This window comes from Suncus etruscus, chromosome 6, assembly GCF_024139225.1.
Source record: "Suncus etruscus isolate mSunEtr1 chromosome 6, mSunEtr1.pri.cur, whole genome shotgun sequence".
Lineage (NCBI taxonomy): Eukaryota > Metazoa > Chordata > Mammalia > Eulipotyphla > Soricidae > Suncus > Suncus etruscus.
In genome coordinates, this window is record NC_064853.1 from 71,090,967 (window position 1) to 71,111,534 (window position 20,568).

A 20,568-nucleotide genomic window follows, 5' to 3' on the forward strand; every position below is an offset into this window, starting at 1 on the left:
GATTCAAACCGATGACCTCCTGCATGAAAGGCAAACGCCCTACCTCCATGCTATCTCTCCGGCCCCTTAAGTGGTTTTCTTTTTTAAAGTTTAGAGTCAAAGGAGCACAGTAAAAATGGTGTTAGAGTGGCAAATATTGTTTGCATAGGCCCGCCAAAATATGGGGGACATGGAAAGGAAAGCCTTGGCCTAAATACAAGGAGACTCTACCCCTAAAGTTTCCTGGCATAAGACCAACTCTAGGCTCCAGGCAAACTAGTTTGTTCAATCCAAGTCATTGTAGTGCCAATACAGTTTTATTTTTCATGCAGTCTCTATTGTTGGCATCAGGTTATCGTATTAATGATCCTGGAATCTACATATCCTACATTAAAGTCAGGCTGGTGTGGAGCATCCTCTCGTTTCACCTCACAATTAAAGGGCAATGCAGAAAGCCTTATCCAGTAAGCAGGTCGTTGTTATTGTATTGTCAAAGTTAAGGGAAGTCTCTTTTGAGTAGGTCGATGTCAGAGCAGTGGTAGGGTCTTCCCTGGTAGAAGATTGCTTCCAGGTGATGTTATAGACAACCTTAGATGTTTCGTAGATGGCTTCCCTAGATCAGGGGTGATTGGAGAATGCCCATTCTTCTGAGGCCTGTGCCAGGTCATTATGTCAATGTTCAGGGTGTAAGGTTCCATTGCACTACAAGATTTGTGTGTTCCCATCTCTATTAGATAAGAACTTATTTGTATGTATAGTATTTTCCCACTTTAATGCACACTTTTTTCAAGATGGATTTTAAATGAGCCCATCTAAACCAAGGGAGGTATATTTTAAGATATAAATGCATATATTTTACACAAAAATATTAAAAAATATTAAAGTTCTAAAAAAAACTATCCAGCAGCAAAAACCAGTCTTCATTAAAGTGATGTCTAATTTATTTGTTTAAGAAATTTTCCAAACATATAGCACATTTCATTTAACTATGTATGATGGAAATCTTGGACAGTGTCCCTGTATTTTGCTTTGTTAAACAGTATGCAGGACAAAGAAAGGAGCCCATGTTCCCTTTGTGTCTCTGCACACTGACCCACAGACTGTTGTGGTTTCTGTCCCACCCCTACACACACACACACACACACACACACACACACACACACACCTTTCTTCACTGTAACATCTGGAAATCACCAATTCTCAGCCCTTTTCCCATTCATCTGCTCTGTCCAATCTCTTTATTTTCTCCCCTAAACTTCACCAGATTTTTAAGATGAAGTCAGGCCTGTATACCTCCCTGTATATGAAACTGATCTAGCCATCAAACTGAATTAATTTAGAAGAAAGCACCAGTTTTACAAATACCTGTGTGTGTAATGATGAGTGTCAAAGTGTTGAGTTTGGTCTGGTAAAGGAGTATGAGCCTCTTCATATGAAAGAAGAAAAACAATATGAGTTGTATCAATCGTACTGGGAGCATAGGACATTTAAAAATGTCTATGTTTACTTGTGATAATAAATGTGCTTCTTAGTAATGACAAATCCTTTTCAGTTACAAGGATCCCATTTTAATATAACAAAGAGCTTTCAATACTCCCTTCCTACGTGGTGCTCAGAGGCTGGAAAATGAAGGGTCTTCAGCACTCAACCTAATCCTCTATTCTCTTGCCAACAGGGAAAACTTCAGGTCTCAAAGAACTCATCAGAACTGTGCCCTTATGGGCCGGAGTGATAGCACAGAGGTAGGGTATTTTGCCTTGCATGCAAATGACTCAGGGCAGACCCGGGTTCGATCTCCGCACATATGGTCCCTCAAGCCTGTCAGGAGCAATTTTTTTAAATATATAAATCTTTAAGCACCATCATTACAAGCATGTTTGTAGTTGGGTTTCAGTCATAAACAGAATAACCCCCTTTCACCAATGGAACACTCCCACCACCAATGCCTCCCATCCTCCCCCACCCCTGCCTGTATTCAAGACAAGCATTCTTCTTCTCTCATTCTTTAACATTGTCATGCTAGCTGTTAGTGTAGTTATTTGCCTAACAGCATTCACCACTCTTTATGGTGAGCTTCAAATTGTGAGCCTGTCTTTCCAGCCCTTCCGGCCCTTAACTCTATTGTCTCTGGGCTTTATTACAATAATGTCTTTCATTTTTCTTAAATCCATAGATGAGTGAGACTATTCTGTGTTTATCTCTCTCCCTCTGACTTATTTCACGAGGCATAATAGATTCCATGTACATCCATGTATAGAAAAATTCCATGACTTCATTTTTCCTGATGGATGCATAATATTCCATTGTATATGTACTACAGTTTCTTTAGACATTCATCTGTTGAAGGGCATCTTGGTTGTTTCTAGACTCTGGCTATTGTAAATAGCACTGCAATAAATATAGGTGCAAAAAAGAGGTTTTTGTATTGTATTTTTGTGGTCCTAGGGTATATCCCTAGGAGTGGAATTGCTGGACCATATGGGAGCTCAATTTCCAGTTTTTTGAGGAATCTCCATATGTTTTCCATAAAGGCTGTACTGAATGGCATTCCCACCAGCAGTGAATAAGAGTTCCTTTCTCTCCACATCCGCACTAACACTGACTGTTCTTGTTCTTTGTGATGTGTGCCTATCTCTGTGGTGTGAGATGGTACCTCATTGTAGTTTTGATTTGCATCTCCCTGATGATTAGTGATGTGGAGCATTTTTTCATGAGTCTTTTGGCCATTTGTATTTCTTCTTTGAGGAAATATATGTTCATTTCTTCTCCCCATTTTTTGATGTGGTTATGTTTCTTCCTGTCAGCACCTTATATTTTTTATATTAGTCCCTTGTCTGATGGGTATTGGGTGAATAGTTTCTCCCATTCTGTGCGTGGTTTTTGTATCTTAGTCACTATTTCCTTTGAGGTGCAGAAGCTTCTCAGCTTAATATAGTCCCATCTGTTTATCTCTACTCCCACTTGTTTGGAGCATGCTGTTTCCCAGGAGCAATTTCTGAGTGCAAAGCCAGGAGTAACCCTGAGCACTGCCAGGTGTGACACATAAAAACAAACAAAAAAGAACTGTGCCCTTACATATGGTATATATGGTAGCACATCAAAGAGCCTGGGTTTAATCCCTCACACCTCCCCTAGCATCAGAAGTATAACCGAGCCTCATCCCCCAAGCACTACCAGACGGTCCTCAGCACTGTACCTTTGAGCCTTGGCATTGAACAATTGGCAACTAATTGAGAATTACCAACCACAACTTCCAGTCCTCTGAGCACCATTTCAGGAGTCCTCTACAAAAAATAATAATCTACTTACATAAGGAAATTCATCCACATAGTGAAGATTCAGAAGTCTCTTAAAAGAAGATGCAGGGGCAGAAGAGATAGCATGGAAGAAAGGCTTTTGCCTAGCATGCAGAAGGATGGTGGTTCAAATCCCGGCATTCCACATGGTCCCTCCAAGCCTGCTAAGGAGCAATTTCTGAGCGTAGAGCCAGAAGTAACCCCTGAGTGCTGCCAGGTGTGAGCCCAAAGCCAAAAAAAAGAAGATGCAAACACCCTATGACATGACATGCTTCTCTGGAGGGAATCATATTTGCCTTCAAACAATGTTGTACAATCTGTAATTCTGAGACCAGCAAACAGGGAAGGGCCCCATGGCATGTTTCAAGAGAAACAGCAAAGGGACTGGAGTGATAGCACATTGATAGGGTATTTGCCTTGAAAGCTGCTGACCCGGGACAGACTCAGAACAAACCAGGGTTCAATCCCTGAATCCTTCTGGTTCCCTGAGCCTGCCAGGATTCTGATTTCTGAGTAGAGAGCCAGGAGTAACCCCTGAGCACCACTGGGTGTGCCCCCTCAAAAAAAGAAAACAGAAAAACAAAAACAAAGAAATAGAAAATAATTTTTGCGTGTAAAATGTTTTTAGTATAAGTCCTAAGGGTGCCATAAAACCAAGAGAAGGGACTGGAAGTCACCTTTTCACTGAAAAGAGTATCACCAGGCACTGCTGCAGTTCAGAGAGTCCCTAGAAAAATTTCTAGCAGGAACAAAGGCCAGGAATGAAAGGCCAAAGAAGACCATCAACTACCCTCAACACTCTCCTCTGCAACCACTCAAGCACAGACTATCACCTACCTCAAAAGCCCTATCAGGGGCACGTGGGAAAAACCCCATAAAAACGAACTTAGAAAACCCAATTTAAAAACCAACTTAGAACAATGGAGTGGCCCTATGTGTGCTGCCAACCCATACACATGGCATGTGCATGTACATGTTGCCTGCATCTCCCCTCTTGGGATGTGGACTTTCATACTTTAAACTTTTTAGAAAACAATATGGACAATCCTCAAATGACTAAAAAATGAGCACCTATTTCACCCAATAATACCATTTCTGAGAATATACACTAAGGACCCCAAAACACAATGCAGAAAAGGCATCTTCATCCCTATGCTCACTGTAGTACTATTCATGACAGCCAGAATCTGGAAATAACCCATATGCCGAAGAACAGATGACTATATAAATGAACTGTAGTACACAATGTGTACACACATAGTGTACACACGCTATTGTGTGATAAGAAAAAATAAAGTCATGAAATCTGCTTATATGATATGGAGAGAATTATGCTGGGTGAAATGAGTCAGAAGGCTAAGGATATACATAGAATGAATGCACTCATTTGTGGAATATTGAGAAATAAAGGTAGTATAGAAATAATACCCAAAGACAATAGGGAAGGGCCAGGAAAACTGACCCATAGTAGGAAGCTGGCCACAAAGAGCAAGGAGTGAAGTTAGACCAGAGAAGGGACCTCTGTGACAATAGTTGGATGTAATCACCCAGGACAAGAACTAGGTGCTGAAAGAAGGTAAAGTAATGTCATCATGATACCTTTTCAATGACAATATTGTAAGTTAGTGTCTAAAAGTGGAAAATAAGAGAGAGAGAGAGAGAGAGAGAGAGAGAGAGAAGAAAAATATTTGCCATAGAGACCAATGGAGTTAGGCAGGAGGAAAATTGAAGACACCTGTGACAGTAAATGTCCACTAGTGAAGAGATGGATGTTGGACACTGTATGACTGAAACTCAATTATGAACAACTTTGTAATTCTATCTCACAGGGATTCAATTTAAAAAAAAATTTTAGAGGGGCCAGATCAGTGGCGCAAGTGGTAGTGCATTTGCCTTGCATACACTAATCTAGGACGGACCACAGTTCAGTCGCCCAGCATCCAATGTGGTCCCCAAGCCAGGAGCGATTTCTGAGTACATAACCAGGAGTAACCCCTGAGCATCACTGTGTGTGGCCCAAAAATCAAAAAAAAAAAAATTGGGGACCGGAGAGATAGCACAATAGTAGGGCTTTTGCCTTGCATGCAGCTGACCAGGACTGACCAGGGTTCAATTCCTGGCAACCCATATGGTCCCTGAGCCTGCCAAGAACAATTTCTGAATGCAGAGCCAGGAGTAACCCCTGAGCACTGCCAGGTGTGGTTCCAAAACAAAAATTAAAAAAAAATCTTTTTTAAAATCAAGCAATTAAATATAATAAAAGTACAAGAGACCTGGAAAATTTTTCAAATAAAACATACAAGATGCTCTCTCCATCATTCTTCCCTGAGAGCTTGTCTTCTTCAAAGAAGCATGGCAGACAACTTGGGTCTTCTCTCTGCTGTCCTGTGGCCACGGATTTTGATTCTCTCGGCCTTTCTTCCCTGAGGGCTCATCTTCTTCAGAGGTGAGCCATCCCACCCATGGACAGTGGAACTTATTTCTGCTGTGTGTCCAGAAGCATGGCAGACATATTGAGTCTTCTCTCTGTTATCCTACGGCCTGAGATTTTGATCTTCTCCACCATTCTTCCCTTAGGGCTCGTCTTCTTCAGAGATAAGCTGTCTGGCCCACAGACAGTGGAGCTTATTTCTGCTGTGCGACCAGAAGCCCGGCAGACAACTTGAGTCTTCTCTCTGCTGTCCTGAGACATGGTATTTTGATCCTGTCCACCATTCTTCCCTGAGGGCTCATCTTCTTCAAAGGTGAGCCATCCTGCCCACAAAGGGTGGTGCCAGAGGAGCATGGCCGCTCCACTTCACTTTGTGGCTGCATACATCTTCTAAACAATGAATACCACCAAAACACATAGAAAAATCCACAAAACAGATGTAACAATGGAGAAACAATGCATGCTAATACCAGGCATAGAAAATAAAGATGGCAACACTGATGATCCAAAAATGGCCAAACACCTAGTTAGTCTCTCAGATATGGAGTTTAGAGAAGAAATATGGAGGATGTTCACAGAACTCAAAGAAAACATAGGTCAAGTTGAACAGAACACAAATAAGAATCATGAGGATAGGAAGATAGAAATCAGAAAACTCCAAACTGAAATAACAGGTCTGAAAAGCTCAGAGATTAATTGAAAACCTCAGTGGAAAGCCTCTTTAGTAGGGTAACAGCAGCTGAGGATAGAAGCAGTGAGCTGGAAGATGAGATGCATAACAACTCCATACAGCAGAAGAGAATGGAAAAAAAAAAGCCTTAAAGCAAATGATCAGACAATTAAAAATTACTCAAAGAATGTGAACAGATGAAAATAGAAGTCTTTGATAAGCTCAGCAAAAACAACATAATAATTATTGGAGTCCCAGAGACCCAGGAAAAAAATCCCCAGGAAGAATCAACAGTCAAGGACATTATTACAGAGAAACTACCAGAGCTAAAGACTACATGCAACCAAATCTTGCACACCCAAAGAGTACCAGCTAAAAGAAAACCAAGGAAAAGCACCCCAAGACACATCCTAGTCACAATAATGAATCCCACCGATAGAGATACAATACTGAAAGCAGCAATATCAAAAAGGAAAATTACATTCAAGGGAACATCCTTAAGATTTAAACAGGCCTTGCTGGTTTGAGTGCAGTGGTGTTTATAATTAATTGATCACAGCCAGTTATAGATTTCTTTATTCCTTCTCCACTCCCACTGCTTCACTTGACTAGCCTAAAAAAAAGATTTAAACAGACCTGTCACAAGAAACCATCAAGACTAGAATGCAGTGGTGAGATATAGTGACAAAACTCAACAAAACAAATAACTTCATCTAGAATACTGCACCCAGGAAGACTCACTTTCAAATTTGAAAGTACACATAGCTTCACAAATAAACAACAGCTCAGAAATTTTACAAACTCAAAACCAGCTTTAAAAGAAAAACTGAAAGATCTATTTTTAAGACAAGACTGACAAAGAGACACACCAAACTTCTAGACAAAGATGGCAATAAATCTTATAACAATTATCTCTCTGTCAATGTCAATGGACTAAATGCACCAGTTAAGAGACACTGAGTAGCTAAATGGATCAAAAAACTGAATCCTACCTTCTGCTGCCTACAAGAAACACACCATAATAGTCAGAACAAACACAGACTCAAAATCAAAGCTGGAGGAAAATAATCCAGGTAAACAACACCCTTAAAAAAGCTGGAGTGGCTATACTAATATCAGATGACACAAACTTTGTGTGAAAAGTTGTGAGGGACAAAGATAGATATTTCATACTAAACAAGGGACAAGTGCAATAGGAAGAAATCAGACTCCTAAACACATATGCACCCAATGAGGAACCAGAATAATATTTAATGCAATTGTTGACAAATCTGGAAAAAGCTATCAATAGCAACACAATAATTGTGCCCTGTCATCCCTTGACAAGTCAACAAGACTGAAATCCAACAAAAGTATACTAGCTCTAAAAGGAGAAATGGAAGAAAGTGGACTAGTATATGTGTGTGTGTATGTATGTATGTATGTATGTATCTCCATCCCCAGAAACCTGGATACATGATCTTCTCCAATGCACATGAGTCATGCTCCAGGATAGACCATATGCTGACCTATAAAACATATCTCCATAAAATCAAGAGGATAGAAATCGTGCAAGCTACCTTTGCTGATAACAAGGCACTAAAATTAGACGTGAACTACAAAGGGACATAGAAGAAAAACTTTAACACTGGAAATTAAACAGCACACTTCTGAACAACCAGTGGGTCAGAGATGAAAGCAAAGAGGAAATCAAAGCATTCCTGGAAATAAATGACAATGAAGACACAAATTATCAGAATTTGTGGGACACAGCAAAAGTAGTACTAAGAGGAAAATGTATAGCTGGGTTTTTTTGTTGTTTGTGTGTGTGTGTGTGTGTGTGTGTGTGTGTGTGATTTTTGGGTCACACCCGGCAGTGCTCAGGGATTACTACTGGCTCTATGCTCAGAAATCGCTCCTGGCAGGCTTGGGGGACCATATGGGATGCCGGGATTCGAACCACCATCCTTCTGCCTGCAAGGCAAATGCCTTACCTCCATGCTATCTCTCCAGCCCCCAAAATTTATAGCTTTACAAGCACACATCAGAAAGGAAGAAGGGGCTTACATAAACAGTTAAATGACACAGCTTTTAAAATTAAGGAAATAATCAACAAAAGGAGACCAAAATAGGTAGGCAGAAGTAAATAATATTATTTAGAGCAGAAATCAATGAAATGAAGAAAAAAATTAAAAAGATCAACGAACGCAAAAGTTGGTTCTTTGAAAAAATAAACAAGATTAATAATCCACTAGCAAAACTCACAAAGAAATAGAAACTTAAACCAGATTAGAAATGAAAAGGGTAAAAAAAAAATTAAAAAATTAAAAAAAGAAATTAAAAGGGTGAGATCACTACAAATACTGCAGAGACACAAAAGGTAATCAAAGAGCACTTTGAGAAACTATGCCACAAAACATGAGAACTGGAAGAAATGGATAAATTATTGGACTCCTACAATCTTCCAGTTAAACCAGGATAATTTAGAATATCTAAATATAACCAATACTACTGAGGAAATTAAAAGAGTAATCAAAAGTCTTCCTAAAAACAAAGGCCCAGGCCCAGCTGGATTCACTAATGAATTCTTTCAAACCTATCAAGAGGATCTTCTACCAATCCTTTTCAGGCTCTTTCATAAAATTGAAGAAACAGGAACATTTCCACATCATTTCTATGAAGCTAACATCACCTTGATACAGAGATGCTGCCAAAAACTATACATACCAATATCCCTGATGAACATAAGGTTCAACATCCATTCTTGATAAAAACCCTCATCAAGATGGGAATGAAAGGAACTTGATTCTCAATATAGTCAAGGCCATCTACCACAAGCCAATGGCAAATATTATTATCAATGGACATAAAATAAACCTTTGACCTAAAATCTGGTACAAGACAAGGCTGTCCTCTCTCACCTCTCCTATTTAACATAGTACTAGAAGTACTTGTGATAGTGATTAAGTAAGAAAAAGGTATCAAGGGCATCCAGATAAGTAAGAAAGAAGTCAAGGGCCCGGAGAGATAGCACAGCGGTGTTTGCCTTGCAAGCAGCTGATCCAGGACCAAAGGTGGTTGGTTCGAATCCCGGTGTCCCATATGGTCCCCCGTGCCTGCCAGGAGCTATTTCTGAGCAGACAGCCAGGAGTAACTCCTGAGCACCACCGGGTGTGGCCCAAAAAAAAAAAAAAAAAAAGAAAGAAGTCAAGCTCTCACTGCAGATGGCATACCATATTTACAAAACCCTGGACTCTGCCAAAAAGCATCTAGAAACAATAGATTCATATAGCAAAATGGCAGGCTATGAAATTAACATGCAAAAGTAAATGGTCTTCTTATACACCGATAATGATAGAGACGAAATAGATATTTAAAAAACAAGCCCATTCACATTAGTGCCTCATAAACTCAAATATCTTGGAGTCAACTTAACTAAAGAGGTGAAGGGCCTATACAAAAAAAAATACAAAGAAAAAAACCTGCTTCAAGAAATAAAAGGACACAGGAAATGGGGACACATACCCTGCTCATAGATTGGCAGTATTAATATCATTAATATGGCAATATTCCCTAAAGCATTGTACAGAATTAATGCAACCCCTCTAAAGACAAACATGACATTCTTCAAAGAAGTGGATCAAACACTCCTGAAATTCATCTGGGACAATAAACACCCATAAATAACTAAAGCAATCCTTGGGAAAAGGAATATGGGAGGCATTGCTTTCATCAATTTTAAATTGTATTACAAAGCAATAGTTATCAAACAGCATAGTATTGGAATAAAACAATCCTCAGATCAGTATGGAATAGGCTTGAATATTCAGAGAATGTTCCCCAGAATTAAAGAATGTTTAATCTTTGATAAAGGGGCAAGAAATCCACAATGGAGCAAGGAAAGCTTCTTCAACAAGTGATGATGGGACAACTGGTCAGCCACTTGCAAAAAAGTGAACTCAGACCCCCAGCTAACACCATGCATAAAGGTCATATCCAAAAGGATTAAATACCTTGATATCAGACCCGAAACCATAAGGTATATAGAACAACATGTTAGGTAAAACACTCCATGACATTGAGAGTAAAGGCATCTTGAGGAAACAGCACTCTCCAGACAAGTGGAAGCAGAGATAAATGGGACTATATTAAGCAGAGAAGCTTCTGCACCTCAAAGGAAATAGTGCCTAGAATACAAAAGCCACCCACAGAATGGGAGAAACTACTCGCCCAATACCTATCATCAGATAAGGGGCTAATATCAAAAATATACAAGCTACTGACAGAAATTAAATATGTATATAGCCCCATCAAAAAATGGAGAGAAGAAATAAACAGACACTCCTCAAAGAAGAAATACAAATGGCCAAAGGATACATGAAAAAATGCTCCACATCACTAATCATTAGGGTGATGCAAATCAAAACAACAATGAGGTACCATCTCATACCAAAGAGACTGGCACACATCACAAAGAACAAGAACAATCAGTGCTAATGGGGATGTGGAGAAAAAGGAACTCTTATTCACTGCTGGTGGGAATGCTATTTGGTCCAGCCTTTATGGAAAATAATATATAGATTCCTCAAAAAACTGGAAATTGAGCTCCCATATGATGCAGCTATTCCACTCCTAGGACCACAAAAATACAATTCAAAAATCCCTTCCTCATACCTATATTCATTGCAGTGCTATTTATAATAGGCCAAACTCTGGAAATAACTAAAATGCCCTTCAACAGATAAATGGCTAAAGAAACTGTGGTAAATATACACAATGGAATATTACATAGTCATCAGGAGAGATGAAGTCATGAGATTTTCCTATATGTGGATGTATATGCAATCTATTATGCCTAGTAAAATAAGTCAGAGGGAGAGATAGATACAGAAGAGTCTCACTCATCTATGGGTTTTAAGAAAAATTAAAGGCATCACTGTAATAAGGCCCAGAGATAATAGAGTTATGGGCCAGTGTTGCAAAGGTGTGCAATTAAATCCATGGCTGGATATTTGTGAATCCCCAAACAGTTCCCAGAATGAGAAATTGATTCTCATCTCCTTCTCCCCTTTTGTGGGGAGATCTTGGTAATATTTATCCGCAGCAAATAATCCACACAGACAAGAAGGTTAAGGTGTCAAAGGTTGGGCGAAAAGAGTCCTTTGTCAGCCTGCTACCAGCTCTGGCAAAAGACCCCCACACCTCCTACTAAAGCTATTTATTCAACTCTCAACAGCACCCCCATCTGGAAGGTCAAGGTGGGGCAACATGCAAAGAATAATCTTACGAAAACATTTTCTATACAGCCATTCAAAGAATAATCTTATGGAAATATTTTCATATACAACAGGTCAGAAGGGCTGGAAGGACCAGCTCACAATTTGAAGCTCACTACAAAGAGTGGTGAATGCTGTTAGGCAAATAACTACACTAACAACTAGCATGACAATGTTAAAGAATGAGAGAAGTAGAATGCCTGTCTTGAATACAGGCAGGGGTGGGGGAGGAAAAGGTCATTGGTGATGGGAATGTTGCACTGGTGAAGGGGGAGTATTCTGTTTATGACTGAAACCCAACTACAATCAAGCTATACTCATAGTGCTTAAATGAAGATTTTACATATTAAAAAATCAAAATATAAGAATGTCTGTCTTGAATATAGGCAAGAGGTGAGGAAGGAAGGAGTTGGGGGGGGCATTGGTGGTGTAAAAGTTGCACTGGTAAAGGGGGTGTTCTTTTTATAACTAAAATCAAACTACAAATATGTTTGTATTCATGGTGCTTAAATAAAGATATACAAGGTATCTCAATGGGCTAGAGCATGTACTTTGCATGTAAGAGGTACAGATGCAATTACCACCACCACATGATTCCAAGTACTACAAGTAGTGAGCTCCCCCTTCCATACAGGAGTGACCCCCAAAGTACTGTCACATGTGGCCCAAAAGTCAAGAAAAAGAAAAAAAGAGAAAGGAAAAGTAAATACGCATTTATGGCCACAGACACAAGAAAATAATGCTAGGCATCACTTTTTATCAGGGAAATAACATTAAAACTATAGTAAGATATTATTGTACACGTTATAATGGCCTGTGCCCAAATGTTGAAAACTCCAAGTAATGGTGATGGTATGAAGTAGGTAGGTAGTTTGATACATCATAAATGGGAAAGCACACTAGTTTAGTTGCTATAAAAGTGGGGTAGAGGGGCAGGAGCGGGTAGGGCATTTGCCTTGCATGTGGGCGACCAGCGTTCGATACTCAGTATCCCATATGGTCCCCGAGTCTGCCAGGAGTGATTTCTGGGTACAGAGCCAGGAATAAAACCTGAGCACTGGTAGGTGTGGTCCCCACAAAAAAAAAAATGAGTTGGAGTGGCAAGAGTGATAGTATGGAGTTTGCCTTGTAGATTCCTGGCATCCCATATGGTCCCCTGCACCAGCCAGGAGCGATTTCTGAGCATAGAGTCAATAGCCCAGGAGTGTCACCTGTGGCTCAAAACCCCCCCAAATGAGGTGGAGACTACCTAAAAAATAAAAATTAAATCCATATGATCAAGCAATATCATTCCTAGATACTTATTAGAGATAGAAACACAAATTCAAAAGGAAATATATACAATTCATAGTAGCTTTATTCACAATTGTCAAAGTATAGAATAAATCTAAATGTTAATGGACAGGTGACTAAATAAAGATGTGGTCTATGTTCTCAATAGAATACAACTTCTATTCAAAATGAAATTATGGCTGTTGGCATAAAATTGATAAAAAAAAATTAAGGTGGTTATGCTAAGTGAAAGAAGAAAAGAAGGGCCCGGAGAGATAGCACAGCGGCGTTTGCCTTGCAAGCAGCCAATCCAGGACCAAAGGTGGTTGGTTCGAATCCCGGTGTCCCATATGGTCCCCCGTGCCTGCCAGGAGTTATTTCTGAGCAGACAGACAGGAGTAACCCCTGAGCACTGCCAGGTGTGACCCAAAAATCAAAAAAAAAAAAAAAAAAAAAGAAAAGAAAGAAAGAAGAAAAGAAGTGAATAGTAATTATTAGATGGTTTTTACTCATTTGTGGGATGTAGCTTAAGAAAACAAACTGGCAAGAGACAACAAAACTAACTCTTATCCATACTCTGTGAAACTACAGTGATAGCACAGAGAGGATCTAGGAAGAATGAATAAAGCAGTCTTTTTGGCGAAAGGACAAACATTATAATAAGAAACTATTCAGGAGCCAGAGCAGTAACACGGCAGTAGAGAATTTCAGTGCATGCAGCCAACCCAGCATGAACCCGGGTTCAATTCCCAGCATTCCATATGGTCCCCAAGACTTCCAGAAACAATTTCTGAGCTCTGAGGTAGGAGTAAGCCGAGCACCTCTGAATGTGGCCCCCCAAAAAATGTTTTTTTAATTAAAAAGAGAAACTATTCAAAATTTAAAAGAACAGGGCCCGGAGAGATAGCACAGCGGCGTTTGCCTTGCAAGCAGCCGATCCAGGACCAAAGGTGGTTGGTTCGAATCCCGGTGTCCCATATGGTCCCCCATGCCTGCCAGGAGCTATTTCTGAGCAGACAGCCAGGAGTAACCCCTGAGCACCGCTGGGTGTGACCCAATAACTAAAAAAAAAAAAAAAAATTTAAAAGAACACTTTACCTGCAAATCCAGTCTTTGCCACTAGCTGCTTGACCCTGGGTAGGCACACATTTTCTCAGATGCAAAATGAACATGGTAATAGCTCTTCATGAGAAGTATCAAAGCATTAAATATTTGCAAAGCACTGAGTATGGCATTAAATAAATATGGCATTAAATAGTAAGTAGTTAATTATCATTAATTTGCCCCAAGCATCTCCACCAATGAGCAGGCAAGTTGAGACTGAACTCAGGTTCATTTGAATTCAAAACCCAGAAGAAATCCTTTCAAATTTTGCATCATTTCTTGGGGCTAAGGTGATAGCACAGTGGGTAAGGCATTTGCATGCAACCAATCTAGGTTCCATCCCTGGCATCCCATATGGTCCCCAGAGCCTGCCAGGAATATTTTTTGAAACAAAGCCTGTAATAACCCCTAAGCGCTAGGTGTGGTTCAAACCTCTCTCCCCAAAAAAGAGTATTCAATTCTTGATATCTTTTTTCTTTTCTTAAGGTAAATTTCCTAAACACCTATCACTGTAAATCTCAGAACAACAAAGGAACAGGATTCCCTCCTGGTATGTGATAAAACTGATGAGATATGCTAGCGCTTACTGAGCCATGTACTTACAGAAGATAAATGATATTAAGGTTCCCAAACAGCTTCTGTGTGAATTTTCTGATAAGTTTTTGGATACAACAAATATCCTGAGATTCTGTTCTTCGACAATGAACCACTTCTACCTTTCCTCTTGGAGATGTGAGAATTGGCATATTTTTTATCCTGTCCTAAAAAGAGAGAAAACAGTACACTATTTATCTGAGATGTCAAGCTCAGTCAGTTACCATATTTACAAAACTAAACATTAACATTAACTCAATTTCCTTGTGGTGATATTAAACAATTGATGGGTGAGTTTCCTTGGGGGGGGGGGAAGGGGAGGCTGGCCGCAGCAACTGTCACCCGGATCCAACTGACGTGTTTCTCTGCAAGTAAATGCTGTTTCTGAGAATTCATCTGTATACTAATTTCTGCAATTGTACTCTATGATGACTAAAAAATCTGTTTTAAGATACTCCAACAATAGAATGGAAATCCATTGAAAGCAATCATTTATGAATTCAGTGCCCTCAAATTTAATCAGCCACCGTGGGATGAGCAAGTTGGAGGTTACTGACAGCCAGCTGCTGCTCGTATTCCAAACAGTTCCCCAAAAAAGAGCCCTGTGGGGGCAACAGTCCTAAGAGAGATTTTGAGACAAAATAAAAGTCCTGTGGTCAATTAAGACTAGGAAATGATGCTTATGATGATCTTCCTGAGAGACCCTCATGTCCATTAAAGTATCTGAGAAGTTTCATCATGAATATTTGCTTCCTTTGTATGACTTGGACTTTCCCACACCCATTTAAGGGGACTCTCTAATGACAGTGACCATGAGAGTTTAATACTTGAGAAAGACACTTCTGGGAACACTGCTGACAGAAGAGGCATAGTCACCAAAAATTGTTTTTTTTTTAATTTTTAATAATTTATTTAAACACCATGGTTACATACACAAAAATTGGTTTTAATCTGTATATGTGTGTATGTGTGTTTCTTTACTATTTTCATTTCTTCTAGGGAAAACTATTCGATTATGTATCAGTGAGCTAAATAAAAAAAATTTTTAAAGCAAATTAATTTATTTACCACTGAGAACAATATAGAACATCTCTAGCACTTTATAGAGTTTTCACCTGATTTATTCCCCCTTCTAAAGGTAATTAAAAGTATTCTTTGTTCATTTTCACATGTTATATAAATGCAACTATATAGTGTAATGGTGCGATTCCAAAACATGAAATTACATCACTTGGATTTTTGTTATTGTTGACTGAATATATCCTTGTATAATTTTCATTTATCAAAGTACTAAGGAGCTTGAGCATAGCATAAGGGCCCGATACATAGTTAAACCCATTTGTTCTTTATCAGAAGTAAAAGCTGAGGCCCTTGAGTTAAAGTGACTTACCTCAGATAAACATCTTAGGAGAAACAGCTTTGGACATCTAGTCCAGCCCCCTACCAACTTCCCCATTAAAACGTTCTGTGGGCTAAAGTGTTCATGAATAAATGGCCCCTTTATCAAACAGCCTGCTGATATTCACAGTCATTAAAAACTGACTGCTCTTAGCCATCAACCTTCAGATGTTAAGGGTGTAAGGGGCAGGGTGATGTCAAAGAACTCAGGAATGATGAGTGGCATGCAGGAATCTTCATCCTGTGACTTTTTAACTGATGAATTCATGCCAACATATACCTCTGGGCTTACAAAGAGGTACATCAGTGCCCTGAATGCAAAACCACCTCTTGGGGATGACCCTTTATCATCCAAGTTGACAGAAAAGAAAAGAAAAGAAAAGAGCTGAAATGCAAATTAACTTACTTAAAAGGGGGAAAGCAACAAGGGTGCAATCTAGATGTTACTATAGCCCAGAGAGATCTCAAGTCCTAAATATAGGACTGACTCTAAATATATATATATATATATATATATATACACCTAAATATATATACACCTAATAAGAGACCAACAACTGCTAGGACTTTTTTTAAATGCAAAGATAGCAAGAGTATAATATTTGAGACTTCAACACTGTTCTATTATCATTTGATAGATGAAATAAATTAAAACTAGCAAAGAAAAACTCATTTTGAAAGAAGAAATGGGGGGGGCAAAGGAGAGGGGTATGTGTTGCATACTGGGAACAGGGGTGGAGGGAGGACATCACTGGTGGTGGGAATGCCCATGATTCAATGTTACTATGTACCTAAAACATTACTGTAAAAAATTTGCAATTCCCTTTGGTCTCAATAAAAATTATTTAAAAAAAAAGAAAGAGAAAAGATATAGAAAGATTTGGTAGAGATAAAAGGGGCTTCTCATACTCCAAAGGCTAAATACACATTATTTTCCAATGTGCATGGGACATTCTCTAACACAGACTACACGCTGGACCACAAAAAGTACCTTTATAAAGTCAAGAGGAGAAAATTTGTATCTTTTTAAACCAATGAAGATAGTAATTACAAATGGAAATGGAGAAATAACTCAAATTGCTGAAAATTAAACAGCTCACTATTGAACTTAAGTAGATCAGAGAAGAAATCAAAAGATTCCTGGAAGCAAACAAGAATGAGGACACAGCTACCAGAACTTGTGGGACACAGAAAAAAAGCAATGTTAACAGGGAAATACATAGCTAGGCAAGCAATCATCAAGAAAAAAGAAGAAATTTAAAAGATAAACAGGGATTACTTTGAAAAGCTTTATGCCACAACAAAAGAGAAAATCTAGAAGAAATGAATAAATTCTCAGATGTCTATAATCTGAGACTAAATCAAAAAGATATGGAACACTTCAACAGACCTATCACTATCAATGAAATCAAAATGGCATTATAAAATCTCATACTCCCCCCCAAAAAGCTTCGGCCCAAATGGATTTATTTGAGTTCTTTCAAACTTTTACAGAAAAGCTACTGCTCTTTTTGATTTCTGAAATTGAAAGAAATACTCCCAGTTTCTATGAAGAAAACATTACCTTGCTATCTAAAGTATAGATGCACACCAAAAGGAAAATTACATACCGATATCTCGAATGAGCATAGATGTAAAAATCCTCTACCAAAAACTAGCATATTGAATCCAATAATCAATCAAAAAAATAATACACCATGACCAAATCGAAATTACCCTGGTAATGGACAAACAGTTTAACATACAAAATTAATTAATGTAATACACAATAAGTAAAAAGAAAAATCATATTACTATATCAATAGATGGTGACAGAGCATTTGATAAGATCCAACACCCATACATAAGTTTTTAAAAAATGTCAGGGGATGAACTAACAGCGCAGTGGTAGGGCATTTACCTTGCACACAGCTGACCCAGGACAGACCTCGGTTCGATCCACTATGTCCCATATGGTCCCACAAACCAGGAGCAATTTTTGAATGCATAGCCAGGCATAACCCTTGAACCCCTAAAAAATCACAGGATGTGGCCTTCCAAAAATAACCAAAAAAAATCTATCAGACAATTTTTTGCCCCTAATTCAGTAACCTTTAGAAAGAGAAGCACCAGGATGACTGAAGGGGTCTTTGAGCTACACCAGTTAAACTCCACCCAACCATATGGTCCCAAGAAATAAAGCAGAAAGAATAAGATAAGGGTCTTCTTTGTGACTCAGAAGTGCTTTTTAATTCCCAGGTCAGCTGCCCCAAGAGAGAAAAGCACCTGAAAGAGGGGAGGAAGGTCTTCTAGCAACCCCAAGGCAAACAGAGAGGCTCTACTTCACTCTGTGATGGTGCATTTCTTCTAGTTCCTTAGCCACACACAACACACATGAAAGACCTCCAGATTGCAAAGATCACAATGGGAAAGCAATGCAAAACCCCACAATACTTAGTGAACAGAGATGATAGTCCTAACACTCATCTAGTGTCAACCAATTACATAACCTCTGAGAGAAAATGTTCAAGGAATTCAAAGAAACCATGGAACAGACAGTCAATAAAACACAAAACAATATGAGAACAGAAATAAAAAAATTAAAACAGAAATGCCAAAACTGAAAAACATGGTAGGTGAAATGAAAAATTCACTGGAAGGCCTTACTAGCAGAGTAATAGCTGCTGAGGACAGAATCGGTGAGCTCAATGATGAGGTGCATAACATCTACAGACAACAATAGGAGATGGAAAAGTCTTAAAATAATAGCTGACAAGAAAACTTTGAGATGAATTCAAAATGAACAACATAAGAATCAACAGGGTCCCATAGGTCAACAACAACAACAACAAAACCCTATGAAGGAGCAACAGTTAAAGATATCATTGCTGAGAAGTTCCCAGAATTGGAGAGTACATGCATCTACATCCTGGCAGCATGAAGAATGCCAACTAAAAGAAAACCGAATAAAAATACTCCAACAACATCCTAATCATAATGCTGAAAACCATAGAAGAAGATACTTTACCCAGCCAGACTCTTATTCAGACTTATGCAATTTCATGAATTACAACAGCTCAGAAACTTAATAAATTCAAAACCAAATTTAAAAAAAATTAAGAATCTGTTTTGAAATAAGACAAACCCCACAAACACAACAAACTTCTATAGAAAGATGACACAAATTCTATGACAATTATCTCTCAATATCAATGGTCTAAACTCAGCAATTAAGAGGCACAAAGTAATACAGAGTGAATATAGACTGAATTGTGCTGAACCAAGTGAGGCATCAGAGGTAGAGGGAAATAAATAGAATGACCACACTCATTTGTGGAATATTTAGAGAAAGACAGCTTTAAATAAAGATAATTTGGTATAATATCCAAAAGATGAGGTTCAAGGGAACAAATTCATTAAAGAAGCTTCCCACAAATAGCAGGGAAGTGCAGTTAGGGCAGAGAAGGGACCACTATGACAATGATTTACCACTGTGCTACCATGCCTACCCTGATGAGTATTTTTTAACTTTGCATCTCATGGTAATTCAATTAAAGAATTTATTATAAAAAGTTAAAATAAAAAAGAGGCACAGGATAGCAAAATGATTTAAAAATTTGAATCTAACTTTATTCTGTCTTCAAGAAACACATTTGGGCAACACATTAGAGCAAATACAAACTCAAATTTAAAAGTTAGAGGAAAATCTTCCAAGCAAAAACTCCTTAAAAAGGCTAGGGTGGACATACAATACTGGATTATATAGATTTTAGGTTTAAAAAGGTTATGGAGACAAAGAGGACCATTTCTTTTTTTTTTTTTTTGGTTTTTGGGCCACACCCGGTAACGCTCAGGGGTTACTCCTGGCTATGTGCTCAGAAGTTGCTCCTGGCTTGGGGGACCATATGGGACACCGGGGGATCGAACCGCGGTCCGTCCAAGGCTAGCGCAGACAAGGCAGGCACCTTACCTTTAGCGCCACCGCCCGGCCCCCATTTCTTAATAATCATGGAGATGTTCATCAGAAAGAAATCATACTCCAAAATATATATGCACCCAATGAGGGCTCATCAAAATACTTAAAACAACTGATAATTGACTTAGAGAAAGATATCAATAGCAAAACAATAGTTGCTAGAGACTTCAACATTGATCTATCACCTCTTGATAGATCAACCAGTATGTATGTTCTCAGAGCTTTGAAGAAAGAAGTGGAAGAGAGAGGATTAGTAGATTTACATTGAACTTTTCATCCCCCAAAAGCTGAATATACATTCTTTTCCACTGCACGTGGGACATTCTCCAAGAAAGACCACAAGCTGGACCACAAAACACCTTCATAAAATCAAGAGGATAAAAATTGTATCAATTATCTTCTCAAACCATGATATACTGAAAATAGAAGTGAATCACAAACATAAACAGGAAATAATTCACACACTGTGTAAACTAAGTAGTAGCTAATTTCTGAACACCCAGTGGGGCCAGAGAGGAAATCAAAGAGAAAATTAAAAGTTATGGAAACAAAGGAAAATGAGGAAATAAGCTATTAGAATTTTGGGGACAAAGAAATGTGGTGTTAAGTGGAAA

The 20,568-nt window shown here is 38.7% G+C and overlaps 1 protein-coding gene across 1 annotated transcript in view; it reads right to left on the minus strand.

The window, feature by feature from the left end:
• CFAP61 (cilia and flagella associated protein 61) overlaps positions 1–14,754 on the minus strand; it is a 391,053-nt gene extending 376,299 nt beyond the window's left edge. Inside the window, exon 1 of the mRNA XM_049774327.1 lies at positions 14,611–14,754. Within this exon, the coding sequence (XP_049630284.1) occupies positions 14,611–14,753 (143 nt within the window). The 5' untranslated portion in view covers position 14,754. The remainder of the gene's footprint in view (positions 1–14,610) is intronic.
• Between the last annotated feature and the right edge of the window lie 5,814 nt (positions 14,755–20,568).